The sequence below is a fragment of the Micropterus salmoides genome, unplaced genomic scaffold, assembly GCF_014851395.1.
Source record: "Micropterus salmoides isolate LMB-PRFRI ecotype aquatic unplaced genomic scaffold, ASM1485139v1 Ms_hic_scaffold_6, whole genome shotgun sequence".
NCBI classification, from domain to species: Eukaryota; Metazoa; Chordata; class Actinopteri; order Centrarchiformes; family Centrarchidae; genus Micropterus; species Micropterus salmoides.
The window spans coordinates 4,212,973-4,237,527 of NW_024044348.1; the positions used below are offsets into that span (position 1 = coordinate 4,212,973).

The 24,555-nt window shown below is 40.7% G+C and overlaps 1 protein-coding gene across 1 annotated transcript in view; it reads right to left on the bottom strand.

Moving 5' to 3' along the window:
- The window catches only part of LOC119889986 (multiple epidermal growth factor-like domains protein 11), a 159,830-nt gene that overhangs the window by 63,712 nt on the left and 71,563 nt on the right, over positions 1-24,555 (bottom strand). The window contains 3 exon segments of the mRNA XM_038700963.1: positions 1,857-1,993; positions 2,913-3,033; positions 4,092-4,338. Of these exon segments, the coding sequence (XP_038556891.1) occupies positions 1,857-1,993; positions 2,913-3,033; positions 4,092-4,338 (505 nt within the window).

Here is a 24,555-nt window from a genome sequence, read left to right on the forward strand (position 1 = left end):
GTAATTGGTTGGGTTTAGGTACTAAAAGTACTTGGTTGTTGGGTTTAGGCACCAAAAGTACTTGGTTGGGTTTAGGTACTAAAAGTACTTGGTTGAGTTTAGGTACTAAAAGTACTTGGTTGTTGGGTTTAGGTACTAAAAGTACTTGGTTGAGTTTAGGTACTAAAAGTACTTGGTTGTTGGGTTTAGGTACTAAAAGTACTTGGTTGAGTTTAGGTACTAAAAGTACTTGGTTGTTGGGTTTAGGTACTAAAAGTACTTGGTTGAGTTTAGGCACCAAAAGTACTTGGTTATGGTTAGGAAAACATTGTCGTTTGGGTGTAGTCACAGAATCTGATAGCTAACAGATTTTGGTGTTACAGGTGTGTCCCGGTACGCTAAAGAGTAAAATGTATCAAAAGCACAAACGGCTTTTATATTGTGAGAAATCACAAGAAGTCATCCCTCTTATCAGCGCTAGCTTCGTAGCGGAGCATTCAGGCGCAGTCAAACCAACGCAGCAGCTGGTCTCTAAGGCCCCATCCACACTACTGCGTTTTCGAATTAAAACGGAGACCTTTTGCTACGTTCGCACCTCCCGTCCAGACTACAACGGTGAAAACGAAGACCTAAAACGGAGAAGTTTGGAAACGCTGCCGACCCCGTTTTGCGTTTCAAAACTCCGGAGGGCGTTTTAGTAAAGACGGCCAAAACAGAGGACTTTAGAAACGATGACGCAGCCGCTCACGCTCGGCTCTCTGATTGGGTCTTGCAAAGCAGAAACACGATGCTGCTGACCGGGTTTTTGACATCGTATTTTTATTAAAATATTCTGTAACGTGCAAATAACACTCATCTGCCTACACTTGTACTGTGCATGTCGCCATTTACTTTGCAACAACTCCCAGTCTGTTTTCTGCCGCCACACTCCCGTGTTACATTCAGTAACAGTCCCAGCTCGTTATTGATCCATGCAACAAAAAAACCCTGGTCTGATGTTTTCTCTGCATTTATTTATCGCCAAATCTTTTGTAACTACGTAATAGACCATCTGCTTCATGTTTACACCAGCACGCGCATGCCCAGTGCACCTGAACGGGTCTTAGATGTCGTTTGTAGACGGAGATCAACTCCAAAACGCAGCAGAAACGCTGGTGTGGACGGAGATCGTATTCGTTTTAATTCTCCGTTTGTAAACTAAAACGGAGTAGTGTGGATGGGGGCCTAAATCCAACGCTAGCTGCATGTGTAAAATACAGCGGCTGATCATTTTGGCGCTGGTTGTTTTCTCTATGCGCAAATTCCTCTATGCAGGAAAAACCTGTACTCTTTATAATACAATTATTGACGGAGACCCAACAGTTCCCACCATGAGCAGCACTTGGTCAGGAGCGTAGCACAAAATTCTGGACTCATAGGCATCCTCGATGGGCCCCTCCCAGCATCCATGGCTATTCATTCTAGTATCTCTGAGGGCCTCACATGAGGGCCCAACATGTTCAATCCCCTTTTCTCCTACGCCCTACGCCCACGCCCCTGCACTTGGCCACAGTGGCAAGAAAAACTCCCTTTTAACGGGCAGAAACCTCGAGCAGACTCAGGGTGGGTGTGAGAGAGCTAGAGAGGGGGAGGGAGTGAGAGAGAGAGGAGGAAGAAAGAAAACACACACTAGCCCAACACATAGAAATGTAAAATAACAGTAGTGGTAGCAGTAATAATACAAATATCAATAAAAATGAATAATAGTGATAATAATGATAGCAATATCCAACTGTGTGTCTTTCTCCCTGCTGAATCATTATTTGCATCTGCAGCAAATACTAATTTCCCTGAAGGTTCTGATAAAGTTAAAAGATAAAGTAATCTTCTGGTCACACCTCTCTCCGATGTAGCCGGCAGTGCACTGGCACTGGCCGCTGATGTGGTCACACAGGCCTCCGTTGCGACATGTGCACTCCTGAGAGCAGTTAATGCCAAATGATCCGAACGAACACGGCTGTGCGCAGACCGGACCCTGCGGAGGAAGATCACATGACCATCGTGTTTACATGCACATCAGACATGTGAATGCAAAGTGTTTATACCATCCGCTCACTACATTGATTTAACTGAGGTAAAAGTTTATAGGGAAAAGTTTGAAAGTTTAAATGTTGACTTCTCAGATCTAAGAAAAACATTTTGCTCTGGTTTATGACCTTAGTCTTAACTAGAAAAGTGAAAATAAAGGAACATAAATGACTTTATAGAGCACATAATCCTCCATCTGAAGTTAAAGAAACTAAAATCACAGAAATATGCGTAGTAACTCTAACTAGAGTAACTAGAGCTGGATGTCATTTGAAATGTTTTGAAACAGATGCCAGCAGATCGTCTCAGAGCCGATACCAAAATTATTTGAGGAAAATGGTTTTCGAGAAAACTCTTGTTCTTGTTAACAAAATTAGCTGTACGAAAACCAACTTAACCAAACTAGTCTTAAATTGTCTAAAATAGCCAAATCATGATTAAGATCAGGAAAATCTAACATCTGATCAAATAATAAGTTAACAAAACTTTTGACCCAGCTGCCAAGCTTTATATTGGCAATGTTTTTTCTTTATATTGTGCTATTTCGAACTCAAAATCAAAGCATCATGATTTGATACTCATCCTAAACTGTAATTATCAGCAAGTTGTTTATTTATAAAATCTTCTGTTATAATAATGAAAATGTCAAAATCAAGTAGTAAATTTTTTGCTCGAGTCTGAGCAGGTGCAGTGTGGTGACTATAGTCCGAAGAGATTCCTAAATATGAGTGGCCCTTGATGATACTAAATGCCCTTAAGGAAGCTTTTCCAGCCTAAAAGCTTTGGGTTTTAATAGTCCTTATTAGCGGAGCTCCAATAGACATGCACATTAGTTGGTTCTGTTGTGGATGTGCAGCGGGTCGTACCACCCAGCCGGCGGGACAGGAGCACTCCCCGGTGACGTGATGGCACGTTCCTCCGTTCTGACAGGGACAGCGCTGTTCGCACAGGGAGCCGTGTTTACCTGGAGGACAAGGCTCCTCACAGCTGGAGGGGGAAAAGAAACAGAAGAAGAAGCAGGTGTTCATGTTGAGACGTGATGTGACATTTCATAGTGAGGCATCTAATCACCAGTGTTGGGCAATCAGGATGAAGTGACAGCAGCCTCTCTCTGGCAAACAGCCTACAGAAATCAGCAACAGGAAATAGCGTTACTCTTTTACTCATGGATTTGTGCAAAGGCAAAACAGGAATAAAAAAGTCTTTTTAATGAGAGAGCTCACAGTTAGGACAACAAATATTACAAACAAAGAAAGAAATGCTAGATAACCTCTGCTGGATTCTTAATGCACCAACTCTAGTTGAAATCACGCTTATTTTTCTTGATAGAGACTGATAGCTTTCCTACAAAGAGCCTTCTGCTTCACTACCTTGTATTTGACTGATGACCAATTCTAGCGTCTTTTTAGAAGAATACAGTAAAAAGATAAAAACAGATTAAAGAGAAGCTGAAGTACTGCCCCCTTAGGTCACATGTAAGAGACACACCTTGTTGGTTACCTGGTGTTTGCTAAAAAAAATTAGGAGGAAAGAGAATCAATTTCATTTTTTTCCACTAAAAAAAGAAGGTTGTTTTGTCTCGAGTGTGTTTACTTCCCTTTCTACACCACTATCCAGCTGTGTTGCCTTTTGGAGCATTTGCTGTTTAACAGATTTTAAAATTTCTTTTTAAAAAATAAATAAATTACTGCTTGGTATATTTCTTTAATATATTACTTCTTTATTTTTTTTAAATACGTCTGTTAATGTAATAAAACCTACTAATGTAGAATATATGTTATAAATGTCATTTTGATTTAGGCTTTCCTTAATAATGTATTACACAGATGAATTATTACATTCAGTAGTTGTAAAATATTCCTTTTGGCTTAACTTCAAAGTTCAACTTCAATATTAAAATTTTTGGGAAATAACTGCATCTCTCAATCATATGTGAAATAAGGCAAAAGCCCTTAAACACATGTTCTGTTGAGAATTCAGAGGGGGCTTCAGAGTGACAGAGATGCATCACGTCCAGCAGCATAAACAGCCAAAAAGCTACTCACAAGGCCCCGGTGTATCCGGGCGCACAGAGGCACTCGCCAGTCTGATGGTGGCATGTGGCGCCATTGAGGCACTGGCACTCCAGCAGGCAGTCCTTGCCGTAGAAGCTGGGGTCGCAGGGCTCCTCGCAGCGCCAGCCCTGGTAGCCGTCGGTGCAGACGCAGGCTCCGGTTATCGGGTTACATTTGGCCCCGTTCCGGCACTGACAGCGGTTACTGCAGTGGGGCCCCCAGAAGTCACTCTCACAGCCTGGACAGGGGAGGAGGGAATGAGTCAACGCCTGATTTAAAACTGTGTAATCATCAATATCTGCATGAGTCATGATGCCTGAGACTGTGGAGGATTCATGGACATCTGAAGTAATCATGGGAGTGTTTACACGAGGAGAGGAGAGTCGAAAGGCGAGGTGAGGTCAGGTGAGAGAAGACGAGGAGGAAAGAGAAGTGAAGTAAAGAGAGCAGGACCCACATTTATCAAACCTCTAAGAATTACAGTCAATAAAGCTCCAGAAGTGAGAAATAAGCAGGAGCAGCCAATCACAGACAAGGATTTGACCTCCATCCTTACATTGTACTCGTGTTATTAATGTAACGTGTTATTCTGCAAAAATATATGTGATTAAATTACTTTAAAATTGTTTAATTATTTTTCCATAACTTCTTTAGCGGCAATTAACATGTGAAACAATTAACAATCTAAAGTATTTGTTATGTGTAAGTGGGGATTGTTATATAAAGATTAAATAAAAGAACAAAAAGGAAAACAAACTTTTGCAGGAAAGAAATTCTGCTGCTGGTAGACACATTAACAAGTGCAAACAATGAAGATTCATGGACAGTGACTGCAAACAAAAAATATATGCACCCGTGATAAAAACATGTCAAATAAATAAATAAATAAATGCAACCTGTAAGCTAAAGCTACCCTATTTTAAATTACACATGTTAGGATGATATTTTGTCCAATCCCTCCAGAACAGGTCTCAAAAGATGCTTTCACCTCCTTGAACTGTTACTGCAAAGGATCTATTTTTAACCAAATTAAGAGACCTCTGGAGTAAAGTGAAGGGTTTTTATGTTTATCTTACAGTTAAGTTTGTTTGGTCCTTAAAGAAAAAGTATTGTACTTGGACAGTTAAAAGACAGCTATTGGTACTGCAGACAAACAGATCAGATATCACCACAACTAAGTATTGGTCTCAGTCTTCATGAATAATGGCAGAAATAAATACATTTCATAGCAGTTTAACCAACACCGTGACACTGTCATCACTTCCCTGATGGCAGCGCAGGGTGTAAATCTGCATACTGTCAGCTCTAAATGTCAGCGAGGGGCGACAGGCTGAAAAGTTCTAATCTGCAGTTTCCATAAAGCATGCGACGTTACATCTGTAAACTCTATACAGCACGTCGATGTTTACCAGCCCAGCTGGTCTGTGATCTCTTCATACCAAGAGATACCTAAGTGCTGGCATCTTTAGTTATATAGTGAGTTTAAAGCTATAAACACACTTACACTGCAGCACAACAATCGTTTTTTTTTAAAGTTTCAGTTAATCTGATGCTTTGGAGAAGAGAAATCTGCAGTCTTGGTGCAGCTGCAGCAAAAATCCTGTCGCTGATGTTGGTTTGCTCGTGGAAAAATTCCCCTTTCTTACCTTTTCAAATGAATCAATTACTAACTATACTAATTACTCCCTGAGAAAAGTAATTAGTTCCTCTATTTTTTTCATACATTTTGCCTAAAACTACTGTGGCAACAACCCCAGACTATTTCTAACAAGACTTTTTACCTACATTTCCTAGGAGTTTGCTGGCTTCTTCAGACGTGCTCTATAATTCATTTTCCAACAAGACTTGAAGGCCAAATATCTTTTAGATCAGTGGCTGTATTGTCAGTGCTGCACGACTGCTATATATGTCAGAGGTCGCACGCCTTTTGGAGCAACTAGGGGTTAAGTGTCTTGCTCAGGGACACAATTGTGTCTCACAGTGGGTGTCTCACACCAAAGGCATGTGTCTTATCCACTGCACCATCACCAACCCCTTCATATTTTGCCCTTAACTTTTCAATTTGTCACTTCCTTATGCTGGTAAAGTGCTCATGTCTGGCAAACTGAAAGAATCTATAGAATGTAATCCAATGGAGATAAATGGCACCTCTGTGGAATAACTCACTTTTGTAGCTGACTCTGTCTGCTGTATTTCTTTTTACATAAACCTTTTGTGTATGTAGCTTCGACTTGGCTAAAAATAAACCATCTGGGTTCAGTGCTTCCCAAAACTGCGTCAAAGTGATAGTCACCTCTTACCCCACACATGTTCAGTTTAACTAGGAGCTGGTTACTTCAGTCATTTAGTGCCATTAGTACTATCTATAGACAGCAGACCAACCCAGACTAAGTGCTAGTCGGATTGTTTGACCTCGTCTGAAACCTTCACCACCAACACCTTTCTATCGACTGGAAGGGCTGCGTCCGACAATTTCTGCAACTTTCTGAAACCGACAATCTCTGCAGACGCGATCTCTCTTGAGCCCTCTTCTTTCATTCTTTACACAAGCCATTTTTTAAATTTTTCATGTGATAAAGCGAGTCCAACATTATGAATCGTCGTACAAACTAGTTCCTTCGAAGCATACTGAGGCCCTGAGGCAGGACGCACCTGAATGCAACTGTTTCTCAGAGTGCAATATTAAGACTCAAATATTGCTCAACATTTATCATGACATGATAACAGCTCCGAACAGCACACCACAAACGTCAGCCTGCAGTGGTGACACGCAGCGTGATGGATGCAGAACCTGTGCAGTTTCCTCCAAACAGCACCACAGTCGTTAAGCGTTTAGCATTTTAATTCTCTCAGCGTCTGCACCCACAGTATTTTGCTGAATACAGTGGAACTACCATGGGACAACGGATTAGGGGTTGCTATTTGTCCTATATTCTAACGGACCATTATTTACAAAAATGAAATCTACATATTACCGGGCACAGTTATTTTCAGCCTTTTTGCTCTTCTAACCACACGAGTGGAATGTTTTTCGATAAGAAATCCTTTCTTTAAGGTGTGTGCATCCTTTATAAACACTGATGAGTGGGTTCAACACATTCTGAGGTCCGTATTCAGAGAATCCATCACAGGTCTGTAAGTGGATGAATTGCTGGTATAAATCAGAACCCGAAGACTTTAAATGAAAACAAGCACAAAAGACGGAACATTTCATTGTATATTACATCATCTCAAGATAACATAAATCAAAGCGCTATTATCTTTTTGATATATGCTCACGGGGTGAGCTGCACTCCCGCAGAAGGGACGTAAAGTACCCAGAGTGCCAAGAGCTCTGAATAAATAGCCATAAGTTGAAAAGGAAGTGGAAGGAAAAACCCTGGAAATTGAGGTGAAACGAGCCTGAGAAGCGACAGGGAAAGTTGTCCAGACTTGGGGAACTTCTCCCCCTAAACGTGGGTGGTAGTTTTACAGAAATTATAGTGTTAAATGTTTCATCAGTAGTGTGGTGGACAGAGCTATGAGCAGACAAAGCATACATCAGACTCACACTCCCTCCCGCTCAATCTTTCTCTAATTTACTCTCTGTTTTCTGTGCATCTCTCAGTTCCTCCTGCTCTCCCTCTTTTTCTCCTCCTCCTCCAGTCTCTCTCTCTCAGAGAGGGGAGTTCTCTTTATTTCTCTTAACTAGCGAGCCAGCATAGTGAAATCCTTTATCCTCTCACAGCCTCAATTATTCAGCAGCAAAGAGTCCAAATCAAGTGACTAATGACTTTGATCAAGAGTAGCTCGCTGGCACTAAGCAGAACTTTCTGCACTAAATTAAGAGCTGCATAATATACTTTGGCATGGGCTAACTCTTTAAGGAATATTTCTAGGTTTGTCTATGGCTCTTTCCCAATAATAAAATCTGAGCCTGCTCAGGAGGTTTGGCTCTTTTTTCACACCTTCCATTCTTAACCTAGCGCTTTATTCCAGTGGCAGTCTCTTGAATCCATGCTGCTCTGGTCCAACAGGCTCTCAGAGGCTGTTGTCAAGAAGAAATTACAGGAATAGTTAGAAATTTGGGGGAATATGCTTATTTTCTGCATCTGCATTTTCTGCTGTTGAAATAAATGTATCTTTATTATATTATTAATATTATTATTTGTGAGTACAGTTTGTTGTTGAAAGGTATATTTTCTTGTTTTTCTGGTCTTTCATGAATTACTGCCCAAGGACAACGTGACATGAGATCCAGATATTTCCTGCTACACCAGGGTTTGATAGCTGACAGTCAGGTTTTAATGTGAGTGTCTCAAAATCAAAAAGGGCTTCATCTTAGAGCTGCATCTTCGAACCACTCCCACTTTTTTTGGGACTGGAAAGAAGCTCTTCATGTTAATATCTAACATCATACTTGTTCTGTCAACCTGCATTAAAAGCAGGTCAGCTGTGTACAGTGAGAGGACAAAGACATGCATCTGCAGCCGTTTTTTTTATTTTCCTGTGCAAAACCCTTCACAAAAGATTGTGACGCTCATTCCGAAAAACTCGAGGACAGCTTGGCTATTTCAAGAAGTGTTTATGGTACAGTAATATTTCCAAAGCTGAATTCAAAAGAAACGTAATGAATGATTTTACCGCATGTCTGAAGGCGAGCAAACTGTTTGTACAGCAGGGCCAGGGGTGGACAGGTGAACGATTTTCAAATTAATATTTACTCATTCTAATGATGGAGAGCTGGCTTTATTCTTCAGACTCACACATACTGAAATATTGATAATTTAAACTTCTTTTTCAATGCAGGATCTAATAAGAAGATCCATAAACATTCCTCCTATACGCAGGACAAGAATCATAATGACATTCCTTTGTTTTCCCTTTTACCATGTGAATCCTTACTTTCTATCTGCATTTCCTGGCCAGCATTTAACACGAGAGGTTATTCACGACATCTGAACAAGAGCAAAAGGAGAGGGGAGGACAACTCTAGGCGATTTAAAACTCTTTAAATGAAAAAAAGAAGCAATCAGGTTGTATAATTCACTCTGGCAGAAAAAATCCAGACAAAAAAACAGACTTTTAGGTTCGGATGAAGCTAAAACAAACCCTGTTGCACAAGCTAAGAGACTCCATTATAAGTCAGACAACGAAACACAAAAGAAACAGCCTCACATCCACTTTAGTCTGTCTCTTGGTGAGCACAGATAAAACCACATTATCACCACTTACGTACATTAAGGCTGATGTTGAGTCAGGGTGTACTGTTTTTTATATATATATATATATTTCCAGTGGGAATTGCTAAAAGAGATTGTCTGATGACTTTAACTGCCAGACATACAGCAGAAGTATAAGTTTAAGCAGGTAGAAACAACTAACCTGACTCTCTTTAAAGTTAAAAAATACGCTAATACAACAATTTTTTTATGTGCTACAACTTCTTCTATAGATGAACAGAAGTGTTTTCGTCTGCCCAGCACTTCTGAGAGTGGTATTGATTTTCTCATCTAACTCTTTGCAAGAAATAGTCCCCCAAAAGTCGGCCAAATTAAACGGCAAAGCGGCAGTCAGACGTTTGTAGCTGCCCTCCATACTGTAACTTTCCAAAACCAACAGCTATAAACACTTTTGCCTGTAGTTGTGTTTGGGCAGCACGTCATGAGAAACTATACTCAGCAAATCTGGGTATCTGGTGTGGCCCTGTGGTTCGGTACGGGTGTTGTTACATGTGGTCTGCCACTGAGAGAACGATCGGCTGTCCTTCCTGTCTCCTTGTAGCGCTTTCTTGGGCATCTCACATAACGGACATTGCAATTTATATCCCTGGCCACATTTGCAGTCCTCTTGCCTCCTTGCAGCATGCCTAAGGCACGTTCATGCAGATGAGCAGGAACCCTGGGCGTCTTTCTTTTGGTGTTTTTCAGAGAGAGGTCTCTTTAGGGTTTAAGTTTTTATAACTGTGACCTTAATTGTAACCGTCTGTACGCAGTTCCACAGGTGCACGTTCAGCGATTGTTTTTGGTTCACTGAGCAAGCACGGAAAACACTGTTTACACCCTTAACAATAAAGATCTGTAAAGTTATTTGGTATTTACAGAATTATCTTTAAAATACAGTGTCCTGAAAAAGGGATGTTTCTTCTTTTCATGAGTTTAGTTTGTTTCAAGTGTACCTTCTTAAGCCAGGATTTACAAGAGCAACAGTACTCATTTCTAGCAATAATTAGCAATAGTCATTCTTCAACATTTGGTTGGAGCTTATTTTAAAGAATATTTTCTATCACATGATTAATAATTTGGGTAAACGGCTGCATATTAAATCATCCCCCTTTACATTAGGTTTTATTTCACTCTGACGGGCGAGCTCTACTGTAAGTAAAGTCTTCCCACAGTGAGCAGGCAGTGAAGCACTATGTGAACTAGCTGAAGCTAAAATCAAGGAAATAAAATATTCTTTTGTGTGAATATGATTAGTTACAGACAGATATAGCTAATAAAGCTACGCAGCAGTTAGTAGTGATGAATTTACTTGTTTCATGACAACAGCAAAACCAGTATTTCTCTATAGAGTTTAGTTGAAACCAGTTGAGCTGCAGATGATTTTAGTAGAAACCAAAGGTTTTGGGCATATGTTGAGACTGACTCTGACATTTAAACATATTTTTATTGCAAAAAATATAGCTAAATGTCAAATCACTTTATGGCCTGCACACATGGTGGGAGACAGACTAAAGAAGGGGAAAGTCAGAAACACCTAATGCCTGTTTAGTTCTAAGGTCACACATAATGTTTCACAAGTAAGTACTTTAAGGTAAGAACATTTAGACTGACGGCAACGTGAGAGGACACGAAAGACGTTTTACATGCTGACATTAGAAACCTGGCTACACACACAGACGGCCAAGATATCTGATTTTCTTTTAAAACACACTGAGTTTGTGAGTTTTCTTACAAGGCAGTCCCATAAGGAGCTTTGCATCTTGTTTATACATGCAAAGTAGCAGCCCACACAGGAGTTCACCACTTGGCTTCTTTATCTGAAAGTGCATTCATTCCTCTGGGAGCCAAAAGCACTGACAGCGACAACACCCTTATGGTTCTCAATATGAATCCATAACATGTAACGTTGCTGTGTACAGTTGTAAATAGTGCAACCCATTTATATATTTTAAAATATCCAAGAGGAACTGTAATTCTGTCAGGTCTTTATACATTCAGCATAATAAGCTTATAATACATTATGTGCTAACCGGATTAGGCAATATCTTTAGTTATTTTTCCAACTAAATTTGAAGTACATGATATGATTTGGCACCATTTTTATTTTACCATTATTTTGAATTGTATTATATTGCATTATATAGGCCTGTGAAGTGCTTTAGGTAATGTCCACACACACGCTGTGCACGGCTGATTGATGTTGTCATTAAATAGTCTGCTGCACCTACTTTAAATGCTGTTCTCTCTTGTCTCTCCAGCCATTCGTAAAAACAAACAAACAAAAAAAAAAAAACTTAAGGGTTTCACTGTACCGCTTTTTCATGACACAGGCAAAAGTTATGCAAATGTAATAATCATTCATTAGTCACTATCAGGTGGAAGTCAGCTGGTTGAGTCGCTTTGCTATGTGGCCTGAACAAAAAATATTTCAATATGCAATTCTGGGCTGTAATCATTAGTGTGTGCAGAGATCTGTTTTCCTATTCCTTTTATTTATCCAGAAAATTCTACTGAGTATGGTCCTTAGTAGCATCCTGCTTCACATTTTCAGACACTTCCAACACCAGTGCAGCCGGTACTGTGCTGTACAAATACAATCCTCTGTTGCTGAGCTACTACAGGTGGATACATGCCTTGCTGGCAGACTCTTCAGTAGTAGTCGCTCAGGGATGGGCAGCTTGTCTCAAACTCTTTCCCCCTCGTAGGCAAACTTCTAGCACAAACACAAAGTTGAGAACCAATCTGCTGTTTCTAGCCAGTACGAGAAAACACAAAACCTCTGCAGCATTAAATTAATATTGAAAACTTTCTATTCTGCCCCCACTGACATCTGCATGATGAGTGTTTTTCATTAATCAAACCTGCTTATGTTCGCCAGTCAATAATACAGTCACAGGGTGGGCGACAGGGTTACAGCGATTAACTGCGTGAAATAAAAAAAACAAACAAAACTAAGCTCTGCATTCAAATGTGTCCATTCACAAGAGCAGAAAAAAACACCTGCAATTGAATTACCTGCTTTTGTGTGGCTCTTGACTGTTTTTTATTTTCTGGCTGATTGAATCAGAATTAAAGTGGGGGGGACAAGTAAAAACACAATACTCAGAGGAGAACATTGATTGTTGACTTCCAGAGGCCCGCTAGAGGGCATTTCACAAAAAACAGTTATTTGGGGTGTTTATTTGGAGGAATCAAAGTAAATCTGAATCACACACGGTCTCCATACTCGATAAACGGAGTACAGATATCGCTTTTATTTTCACTGAATTACTTAGACCAAGAGAAAGCAAAAACACTCAGAGATTTAGGTGACAGTCAAAGTCTGTGACCAGATGAATTCGCAGCGTGATGAATTAGTGAGACTGAGATTGACGAGCAGCCTGATCGGACAGGAGCGAGGGGTGGGGGGGGAGAGATACCCTGCCAATAAGCGAGGCAGAGGGATAGTGCTGAGTGGCCTGAAAGCACAGCAGCGCTCCGACTGCCACTGGGCCATCTGGTGATCTATGGAGCAGCAACAGCACAAATTTGTCTTGGTTGTGCCCTGCTGGTCTTGGTTTGCGGGGGCTGGACTCAGCCTACAGGGGGATTTTATTTGAGTTTAGCTAGAGGCATGCACAGAGGGAGGATATGGAAAACAGAGGGGGCAATGGCTGCAAAAGTGTAGTCTGTGGAGGGATAATGTTTTCCTATTGTAGACGTGAACTTTCTCCAATATATGTACACAGCTTTTTATTTGAGGTAACACTTTTTAAAAACGGCACAGATATTGAAAAATTCCCATCGTCGCAGTTGCCTGAAGTTGATTTATTCAAACTGCTTTTTTTTTTTTTTTTGCCAAATCAGCAGAAGAAAACCAGCAAATAATCACCAGCACATTTCTGGCTGCCCCTATTAGCCAACTAAACCACTTATCGGCACACACTGCTCATGGATAATCACGGGGGTATAAAGATGTGTTAAGAATTAAGATATAGACATCCACGGCTCTAATTGTAGGCTCTGTCATTGGCACAGTTGGCAGTCCCATTAGCTGACCCTGCCTGGACTGGGAGCTCAGAGTTTTGGAGGCGTGTTGGCGTTTGTTTACACCACTAGCGCAGGAGCTTTGGACCACCGGGAGGATGAGGTTTTTAGGCCCATTCTCTCCGCCAGAATGAGCACCAGAACCAGGCTCAGTGCTGGTGAGGGAGAGGAGCAAGTTTGTAATGAGGCACTGTGTAACTGTGCTTTCAGACCAAACGCGATTACATACAAAGTCAATGCAAAGATACAGCGAGATGCGAAACATTAGCACATTGGGTGCCAACACTCTGCTAGCAGTCCAGCGAGAAAAGAGCGGTGAAAATTAAATTAGCCTTTGGTCTGAATATACAGTAAGTAACGATTGTGTTTAACGTTATAAGTCTGCAAGTATTTGTTCTTGTGAAGTTGGAAGTTATTTATTCCCGTGTTTTGAACAATGAAACGTGCGTGTGATGTTATACTGATGTTATAAATAATAAATGAACCAAATGTCCCGTCTCCTTTACATATCAGGTTCTGTGGGCGGTATGTAATGCCCCTAAATAAACTGGATTAACCCTGGGGCACTACGTCGGTGGCTAGTCTAAGTAATATTATATAAGTAAGTACTGATCGGCACCAAAAGTAGAGAATACACGGAGCAAAGGGCGACCTTACCGGGTGCCTTTTGTTGAAACATGTTCGTCTCAATGTGTCAATGTCACTTTTTGTGAACTGACCAATCATAGCCTTATTGTGTGTGATGAACATTCAAATGTTGAACTCTTTATGCACGAATGGTTCTGATTATTGACAAGTTAGTGCTTAACAAATTAAAGACTAACAACCAATGTAGACGATTTATCTTGCACGAGGATTTTATTAAAGAACAAAACCTTAAACTGCTGGACAGATGTAGATTTAGAGTCAGGATGCCAATATGTGCTGCTTCCTCCTCAGAGCCACACGTTTCCCTTGTTCTGTTTATATTTTACTAAAGTCAGTGTTTTCATATAAATATTATGTGTGTGCGTGGATTACACGCCAACATGTAAATAAGAGGAGCACTTATTATTTTCCACTTTCCATTCTCAACCCTGTTTCTTAGAAACTAAACTCAGACTTTTTCAATAAACCTTGATCTTTCTCTGACCTCAATCAAGAGCTTTGCGTTAAACATAACCATAAAACTTTAATGACGCTTTAGCTGTCTGAGTGTCTAAACACTGTGAATGCTGAGATTCAGTATGAACCTTTTGTGTGCTGTGTCCATTTGAAATGTTTCTTTATAATTATGCTGATTTAAACGTAATGTTGAGCAGACAAGGTTGTACCTTAAAATGGTGGCAGCATCTGGATCAAAACAGCTGCAGACCAGATGTTGTACTGTTAAAACTCCTTATCAATGACTTAGTTTATCACCGCAGACAGACAGGCTTATTAGAAAGTGGTTATAATGCATTGTCAACATTTACAACTGCGCTATTATTTAAGCAAATAGGCCGGGAATTTACATGCCGTATAGTAGATTATCAAACATGTAGAGCTTCATGCGTAGCTGCAGACAGAGAAAAGGCCTGAACTGAGAGGCACTAAATGGCTTGTTGCAGGGATGAATAAATGATTATAAAGTCGTCCTGTATCTGTCGTCGAGCTCGCCTTCAAGATTTCACCCTGTCAGGATGCTGAGGATCGATGCTGCTGTCAGCCAATGAACGCCTTCTCAGCTGCACTCACAGCGTCTGTTGGGCAAAAGCCAATGAACTATCCAGTTAGTACGCACACACACACACACACACACACACAGCCGCATAGCTTAAAATTCATCCATTTTTAATTCAATGGCATCTTTGTCAAAAAGCTATGGAACAGGGCGAGACTGGCTCGGAGAGAAGCGGTCTGCAGGATACTTGTTTTTCATGACTTTGACGACACCTTTGGTGATCAGCACTGCTTTGGTGTTTTGTATTTCCCGCAGGCGCTGGCTCAATATAATCTATTATTAAATACTACTCTCTTATACTTACTCCCAACAAATTACTATTGTTGCTTCCATAAACACAAAGGCGATAACTTCCTATGCAGCAGAAGAAACAGAGTTCCCCTCATAGCTAAACACCAAAGCAAGGGCTTTCAAAACCATCTAACAGGTTGAATCATTCTTGTATCAGCGGAAAAAAAAAAGTGTTTTATTTATAAGAAAGAACTGTAAATGATTACCTAACGGCACAGCAAATCACACACAGACAGCTTTTTTACTGAAATGTCCCGCAGGCTCATTGGGAAAGGTCGACAACAGGGACGAGCTGAGCCTCTGGAGAGTATACACTCATGAGCCAGAACACAATACATTTATATTTCCAATAGCACCCGGGTATTGCCCAGCAGTGCACCACTTATTCAAGGCCACACTGCTTCCATGAGTAAAAGTATTTTCATCAGCACACTGTCAGACAGCCACTGTGCACTCCCTTGACAAATGAGTAAACAATACTTTATAAAAGCAGCAGTGGGGGTGGGTGATTTTCTGTACGTAAGCCCCTTTCACCTCCAAAACAAAACTGATGAAAGTCACCGATAAAAGAACTCTAGGTGTACGTGTGTGTTGCCAACTGTGTGTGAAGCACAGTTTTTTTTGAAACACCACGTCAGTAAATAACTATGTCAAGCTAAGCTGAGTTATTAGCAGACGGCTGACCCATATTCAAATATGCACGCTTGTGTTTAATTCAGAGACATTGATTTCCTATTTTCAATTAATAATTGTAATTAGTGGCCGCATAGTTCAGGCTGTACGGGACGTGGGTCGATGAGGGGGAGGGCTGTAATGGAGGACAGGCCAGATAGATGACACAGTTTACTGCTCACAGGCCTGGAATAAAGCGTCAGTTTTATTGTGACACTGACTGACTCAATGACTTTGTGTGTGTCTGCATCTGTTCATGTGCATCTAGGTGATTGAGTTTTTACAGAATTCCCTTTTAATGAGGCCATTATTGTGCCCAGACAATAAGCTGGGAAAGCCAACACTGCGTTAATCAATGCTAGAAACGGTCATTTTAAGACCTTTGGTAAAACATATCATCCCTGCAGTAATTCTAAAGAGTCTTTACTGATTTCTTTGCTCTGCACCTTTCGCATTGTTTTTAAAGACTAAATAATTGCTGTCATTAGCGGTCGTCAACAACTTTGCTGTTGAGTGATGCATGAGATATGGCAACCTTTCAGTTGATCACCTAATGTTTGTTTTTGTGTGTTGGACTCAGTCAGGTGTGGTCCAGCTTGTTTTCATGTGTAATAATTGCATTTTAATGGTCTCCTTTCATGCAAACTTGGGGCATAAATTTGAGTTCAGGTCTAATGGCTCTTGGCAGGTGGCCGTCCTCCCACCGACCCACTGACAAATATAAAGAGGTGAGAGGTGCACATCAGACAGCTGATGACTCCATTTGGCTGAGGTCAGAGATCAACCATTTTCCTGGTCACCTACCGGACGTCGAGGAGGTGACTATCTTTCCTGTCTGCATCCAACTGAGTGAATGAGGCCATTTTACTTTAAACGTGCATCAATAGATGTTTTGGGCCACTTTCAGGCAGCAGTGTTGTGTTGTAAACACACATACACACAAACTGACATATTATAATGTAGTTATAAAGTAGAGCTGTTTTACACATTCAGCAATCACAGCAACATATTAGCATTAATTTTTGGAAAATGGAAGTCCTCTGGAAGTTATCTCAAGCTTGTATATAGGGGCCCAGACAGTAAAGAAATAATTTAACATATATACAAACTATTAAGATATTATCTAAATATATACTACAATTAAGTAGAGCTCATATAATCTACAGTATTCCAAAAATGTACCTACATAATACCCTAAAAACTAAGCTACCCTAATCTTAGTGCTCCCTAAACAAACAGACAAGAATATAAAACACTTTTGTATCAGTCTGTCATTAATAAGTTAGGTAAATGTACAATGAATAGAAACTTTGATAAATAAGACTTGCAGTACATTTTAAACAGATTCCACAATCAAAAGACAAATCATCATCTAAATGTTGTCCCCAGCCATTAGGTAATTGTAGCTTGAACATATATTTCTAGTAGCTGCCGTCTTATGGTCCTTTTGAAAGCTGACACAGAGACATTTTTATAGTATAATCAATTTCCTTCCATACTTGTGGACCTCTGCAAACCACACTGAAGCTTGTACATTTAAGTTTACGTTTTTTACCCGTTATGAGATCCTTTTTCTTCGCCTTCTATATATGCGAAGTAGAATGAATCAGAATAAGGTCACATAGTCTGCTGTTAAGCTTATGTACTTCATAATACAGGCGTTATGAAAGATACTCCATTCCGTTAGCTTCAGAGGACTGTAGTTGTAGAATAGAGGATCAGTCAGAGCATTTATTTTGGACCGTGAGATGGCACGCTTTTTTCTGTAAGATCTGTAATTTCTTTAGGTAACTTTGATAGGTATCGCACCATATGACATTACAGTAATTTAGGTGAGGCTCAAATAGAGACTTGTACAGAGTTATGAGTGTTTTGGATAGAAGAATAAGTCACAATTTAAAAAATAAGCCAACATTTTTCGACAATTTATAAGCAGTGATAACCCCGTTTGATCAGTGTGCAGAGCGAAGTATCTGAGAAGGACCTTTAAGAGGTGAATGCATAATTTGGCAGAAGGCTGCCTGCCCAGATTTGCATCCACCTCTTTTCTCAGCACAAACGAGCGTTACCAGCCTCGAGGCGCGTGAAAGTCTTGGCAGGCGTGCAGAACTCTGCACAACCGGGCAAGACGCCGACAGCAGAAACAGCTGATCAGACGCGAGAAACAAGTTCGCTACATCAGAACTTATTCAGAAAAAGCGTTTCTATCTCTCCTGTTAAACGCTTTTACTCTTTTTCGACAAAGGCAAAAACCACCTCAAGCGAATTAAGGATTTTTTATCTTGAATTTTGCCGTTTCCCATCAACCTTTTCTAATGCGATACTTCAAAATGCAAAATTCTCCTAAACCCTGAGTATGCTCTGAGTCAGTCCGTGTGCCATCCTAGAGAGCAGACTGGCTTTAGGGGATCCTTTAGGAATCTACAGACTAACCTTCCCTCTCACTTAGACCCCCTCCTCTGCACCATGGGCCCCTTTGAGAAAGGTCAAAACGGCTTGAAGTGCAAAATTACTGAGAGAGAAGTGGATGAGGAAATAAAGAGACTGGGGAGGCAGCGATTGTGCTCCTCTTCTCTGAGCAAATGTAAAGTAGAGGAAGACAGCGGATGAATAATTCCTGGCCATTTTCAAAGTCAAAGCGAAGTCAGTTGTGGGGGGAGGAAAAGGATCTATTGTGCCGGTCACTTCAGCTGAAAGGCGGCAGTGGACGATAAACAAGTTAGTTTGGAAATTAATGTGCATATAGAGAGAGAGAAGGAAATGTTGAGAGCGTGGAGGAGGAGAAGGAGGGCAGGCGGGTAAGCAGAGCGGAGTGGGCAAGTCGTTATACTCCTTAATGGGTTGTCTGTCATGAGGTTTGGCCAGCGTGGGCTCACGTGGCATTAGAAGGAAAATGGGTAATCAAAAGGTTTCCGAGGTGAGCTGCCAGTCCATTTCCCCCCTCACTTTCAGACACACAAGATTGATGGCATACAGAGGGAGAAAGAGAGGGCCTCTCTGGATTTGATGGGAAAACAGGAGGCTGAAATTTGTTTGCTGATGGAGTTTACTTTCTCCAAAAGTACAAAACTATACAGATTACATAGTGACAAAAATACAGATTGGTTGCTTCAATATCAAGCTCCTACACAAACAATGCACTGGTCATGTTGATATCATGAGCTGCTGCTCAAGCAGAAAGTTCCTTTCTAACACGTTGATCTTATATAGTATAGAATTATACAGGTGTTTTTGGCTGGTTTAGCTTTTTCTTCCACAACTTTAAGGAGGACAAGCTAGAATCCTGATCAAAACAGAAAACAATCATCAATCAGTGGTTTCATTTTCGCAGACGTGAGACAAAAGGGTTTTTTGTTTGTTTTTTTGTTCGTGTTAGAGCTGTGTTAAGTTTGTACTACTGAAAACTGAACATTTTCTGCTGCTGTTGCTCAACATTAAAAGCGGTCAACTCGTGGACCAAAGGGTCCACAAAAAAAATTAATCGCTTACAAAAGATGCACCTATACTATACGGTAGTTAGTTTCCAAGAAACAAACATACTTTTTGTCATGAGCATATATTTTTAATTTATCGAAAGTGTTGTTGTTGTTGTTTAAAAATCCATATAAATAAGGTTGAGCTGAGCTAAGTTCAGTTGAACTGAGGAAACGACACAAGTTGTTGTGCAGGCAAAAGCCTCTTCCTGTTGTTTGCTCCTCTTTTTACTTTGCCTCACTACAACGTGAGTGCAGGAAGAAATCTTTTTTCTTTTGCTTACAGCAAGATGGAAAAATCTTCTTTATTAAAACATGATAAATTCTATAGCACTGGAGTCCTTCTCTGGCTGAGCGGGTTGAGAGCATGTTCATTAGACACTTCCACTGGCTGTGCTTTCTAAAGTTTTAATGGGCCTAATGGCTCGAATGTGGGGTGTTTGTGATGCTCAGAAAAGTGTATTCATTGTTTTACAGCCCTGGAAAAAAAATGTATATTTAGGACACTACACCAAGATTGCTTCAGCCTAATGCTGTTCCCGGAGGCATGAAGCAGACACGTGTGTTCGCTGCCCCAAGTCGTCAATGCACGTGATGTTCCCAACAGAACTTCGTAGAACACCTGTACTACTATAACATACTTTCCATTACCACCACAATAACCACAGGTGTGGTAGATTCAAATATCTCAAATTGTACTTTACATGCAGATTAGTTCGGTTTTGAACTATTTTTATTTCTCTGTAATGCATTATGGAAAGCAACCTGAATTGTCTTTGCATACGGGATGTGCCACATCCTGTATGTGCAGTTAACAACATATCCATCCAAACATTTAAAAAAAAAAAAAGGTGTGAGAGTGACTGGTTGGCAACCTGTCCAGGGTGTCGCCCAATGTCAGCTGGGATTGGCGTCATCCACTTATCCTGTGTACAGGGTCGCGGGGTGGGGTGGGCTGGAGCCAATCCCAGCTGACATCGGGTGAAAGGCGGGGTACAACCTGGACAGGTCGCCAGTCCATCACAGGGCCACACATAGATGAACAACCACTCACGCTCACACCTAAGGACAATTTAGTCACCAATCAACCTCTTTGGATGGTGGAGGAACCCACGCAGACACGGGGAGAACATGCAAAAACAGAAAGGCCGGGGAAACCAGGGTTTGAACCCACGACTATCTTCCTGTGAGGCAAAAGTGCTAACCACTGTACCACCGTGCCGTCCCGACGGCCACACCAGCAGACTAAAAACATTTAATCTGACCTTCTCTCTCCACCTATGTGTCCCTGAGCAAGACGCTTAACCCCTCGTTGCTCCAGAGGCGTGCGACCTCTGACATGTATAGCAATTGTAAGTTTGGATAAAAGCGTCCGCTAAATGAATAACTGTATTAGCATATTTGATTAATATTATTTACACACACGTTTAATTCATTTTGTAATTTGACTTTATTTTATCCCTTTTATTTTATTCTATTTTACTAATTTTATATTTATCTTAAACATGTATTTTAGTCTTTTCTTTATCTTGTATTGTTTTTGTATTATTGTTTTTTGGGTATTATTGTCTTTACACTTGTTAAAGCACTTTACTGTAACTTGTTTTTGAAAAGTGCTCTACAAATAAAGATTATTATTATTATTATAATGTCAATGCTGTTTCTGTTAAATAAAATGTTAAATCTTAAATGATAAAGTTGTATTAATATAATTCTTAGAGTTACAGTTTACCTTTATAGCGAGTTTCAGCTCATTGTTTATCTGTCCGCTCCACAACTTCACTGTTTTGGTTCACTCTCACGCTCTCATAGCGTCGCTGTCGGCCCCCAGCAGACAGCTGTTCTCAGAGTGGAGCATTTAGCTGCTAAAGAGCCAGACATTTCCCTCACGAGCTGGTGGAGACCAAAAACAGAGCTAAACGAGAGAGAATACTGGACTCTCATTCATCAGCTGACACAAACACGACTCCACATTAATGACAGTGTTGCTCTGTAACTGCTGGAAGTTTGCTAGCAAGTTCAACATATCAATGTTAAAGGTGATGATATGTTGATGTTGTGCTCAAAGAGTTCTCTGCTATAGGGAAGGGCTGGCAGGTGTTCGGGTAAACTATTATACATGGGTATGATGGGTGTAGCGTCTCAGTGACATTTATGAAATTGTTTCATAAAAGGATCCTGGAGCCTTAACTGTGACATCAGCCATAACAGTGGTGAGATATGTGCTGTGAGTATTTTGAATGTTGCTTCTAAGACAACCTGCACAGACAGGATAGATCAAGAGCCACTGTGGTGGTTTCATCAGGAACTTCTTTCAAATGTTGTTCATATGCTTTTGACATATGGTACCAATATCACTGACATTCAGCTTGAATGGGTTGCATTGATATTCAGATACACATCCTAGGAATAGCCAGACTCTTTTTCTGGCAGCAGTAAATGTCTGTAAAATATTATTATTACGGAAAAAAACCTCACTGACATTTGAGCATTTTCCTTTTCACCAGACAGACTGTGGCTTTGATTGTGTTGCACGTTGTAATTTAAAAAACTGCAGGAAATGCTGAAGGATAATTTTTCTTACGCTCACGAGAAGCCAGAAAAAAACCATGCTTTATAGCTTCAAGCTGAATCACAGCTCCCTTTTGTACGAGACGGACATAGCAGCACCAAACAGTGGAGCGCAGAGAGCCAATCACCCCCTCAGGGGTTGTGGTAAAATTTGATTAAAAAGTTTGTTGGTAAATTAATTTTGACCAAACACAAGGGGCATGCTGATGCGGCTGTAGCCGTTAATTGGACTTGGCAGTGGGGCAAGTCCACTCGTCAGCGTTGTGTGTGTGTGTGTGTGTGTGTGTGTTTGTGTAGCTGTGTTAGTGTCAAGCAGGACAATCAGCGTCCCTTTAGACAGTGTGTATTATCACTGAGAACCTAAATGAAGTGCCAGAACAAACATCCAGAGGAGGTGCTGCCTCTGCGAACACACTGTAATGCCTTTCTGAGTGGAACAAGGACAGAAGTGTGTTGGACTGACTGCACAATATATGCAAACACACAGGCTGCATGACAAGCTTATATAAAGTAACAACTGGTTCTTTTATCCTTGAGACACACCTCCCCTTTGCATTCATTAAGGCTCTCCATACGTTCAACAGTCTTACACTTTCTTTGTAATTATACATTTCTATGATCCTCTCTATCCCTTCCTCTCCTCAGCTTCTCACATAGCGCTCCCTCGCCTCTCCACGGAAACTGGCCACATCATTCCTGCAAAGCTGCACTTAATGACTTGCTGAACTCAGTCTGTTGGGTAATGAAAGATACACGTCGTCATAAACCGCCAGTCTTCTCCTGAATGGGGTTCAGAGCCGGACAAAGCTCAGAGGACAGACTGGCTAATGGCTACTGACCCCACAGTGTCACCCCCTCCAACACGGTGCAACAGATATTAGCTGCCAAATGAACTCGATGCTAATGAAGAGCAGTGGGAGTTCGGAGTCATCTATTGCCAAGCAGAGGACAGGTGTACATGATGCTGAGCGACTGTGCTGCAGTGATGGATGGACAAAAACAGTGAGATCAAGACCGAAAAGGTTCTCACTCTGAGAAACCAATAACTGATCTGAATTACATATACAAATGTAGTAAAGTGATTTACTAGGAATATTGTTTTTGCTTTGCAGGCGCAGTTCGGCTCTTAACGTCACTGTAAAGTGGAGTATTTACAGAACGTTAATAAGGGTAGCACGTTTTAAAGAAAAGACATAAACACTTCGTAGTGCTTCGAAGCTAATCCCTGTTCTAACACGGCTGGCCTTTTCATGTCCTCTGAGACCATCGAGTAGCGGGGGGTGAAAAGGTTTTCTGTGACATCTTATTAACCTCACAGCCTGGAATGGATTATGGGACTGAGAATGGGCGAATTAATCTAAAGCAAACACAAATGTTGAACCTGCATCTTAACCAACTGTGGTGAAGGAAATAGCAAGGCAGAAATATATTCAAAACAAACAAAAAAAAGGCAACCAAAATGATGCACTGCATTAGTTTGCACAGGCTCAGGTATTGTTTTCATGTGTCTTTCCTCTGTGACCTTATGGAAATAAGTGTCTGTCTGATTCCGAGACTCTAAAGACACCAGGTGTATCTTCCCGTCTCATAATTAACTCCACTAATCTTTGCTCACGGCAGTGTTCATTCACTTCGTCCATTTTGTTTCGAGTTTAATGCTGCGTTTAGGTTTAAGAAAATCTAATACAACAGAATGTTGTCATGTAGACTTCAACACACCGGTAGGTCTACAGCTGAAGACCTTGAACTTGGTGACCTTTCAGACAAAAACACTAAATAACAAGGGTGAGTGAGCCCCAGTGTCTAATTGTAATAGAGGTAATCTTCATGAAAGGCCACACTGCACGCTGTTCCCAGGGGTTTTGTCTCTTATTGAGTCCATAGCAGCCTATCAGCTACTACCGGGAGCTTAGTTCCTCCTTTCCTACAGTGAATTGCCTCCAGGCGTCCTCGACTTTCATCCCTCTTGTCTCCCAATGGAGGAATGACCTTCCCATCCCATTCAGGACTACACAGTCACTGCCTATGTACCGGTGGGGATTGAAAACTCATCTCTTCGAGAAACGAGTCACGTCCGTCTCTGCCCTATCTTCCTCTCACTCCCCCAAATCACACCTCCGTCTCCTCGTCTCACTCTCGTCTTTTCACAAAGAACTTAACCTCATATACCTGCTTCATATTTCCTCTTATAAGTTATGTACCTGCTACACCTCTTGAACAAGTGGTTTTTTTTTTTACCGGGGATCATGTTCCCTTGCGTAAATATTTCCGATGTTGATCAATTAGATGTTTTTTAAGTGCAATTGCATTTTAGAAGAGGATATCAATGAAAAGCTGCATGATTATTTTACATAATATCTTCTCTGTGGTGTTAGTGAGCACAGTACAAAAAAAAAACTATTTAAAAGAAATAAAACACAAATTAGTAGTAGATCAATGCAAGTTATACATAATAATATAATTATGTTATTATAAATAATGTATAATTAATGTAATCTTAACTCAAGGTCCATTTA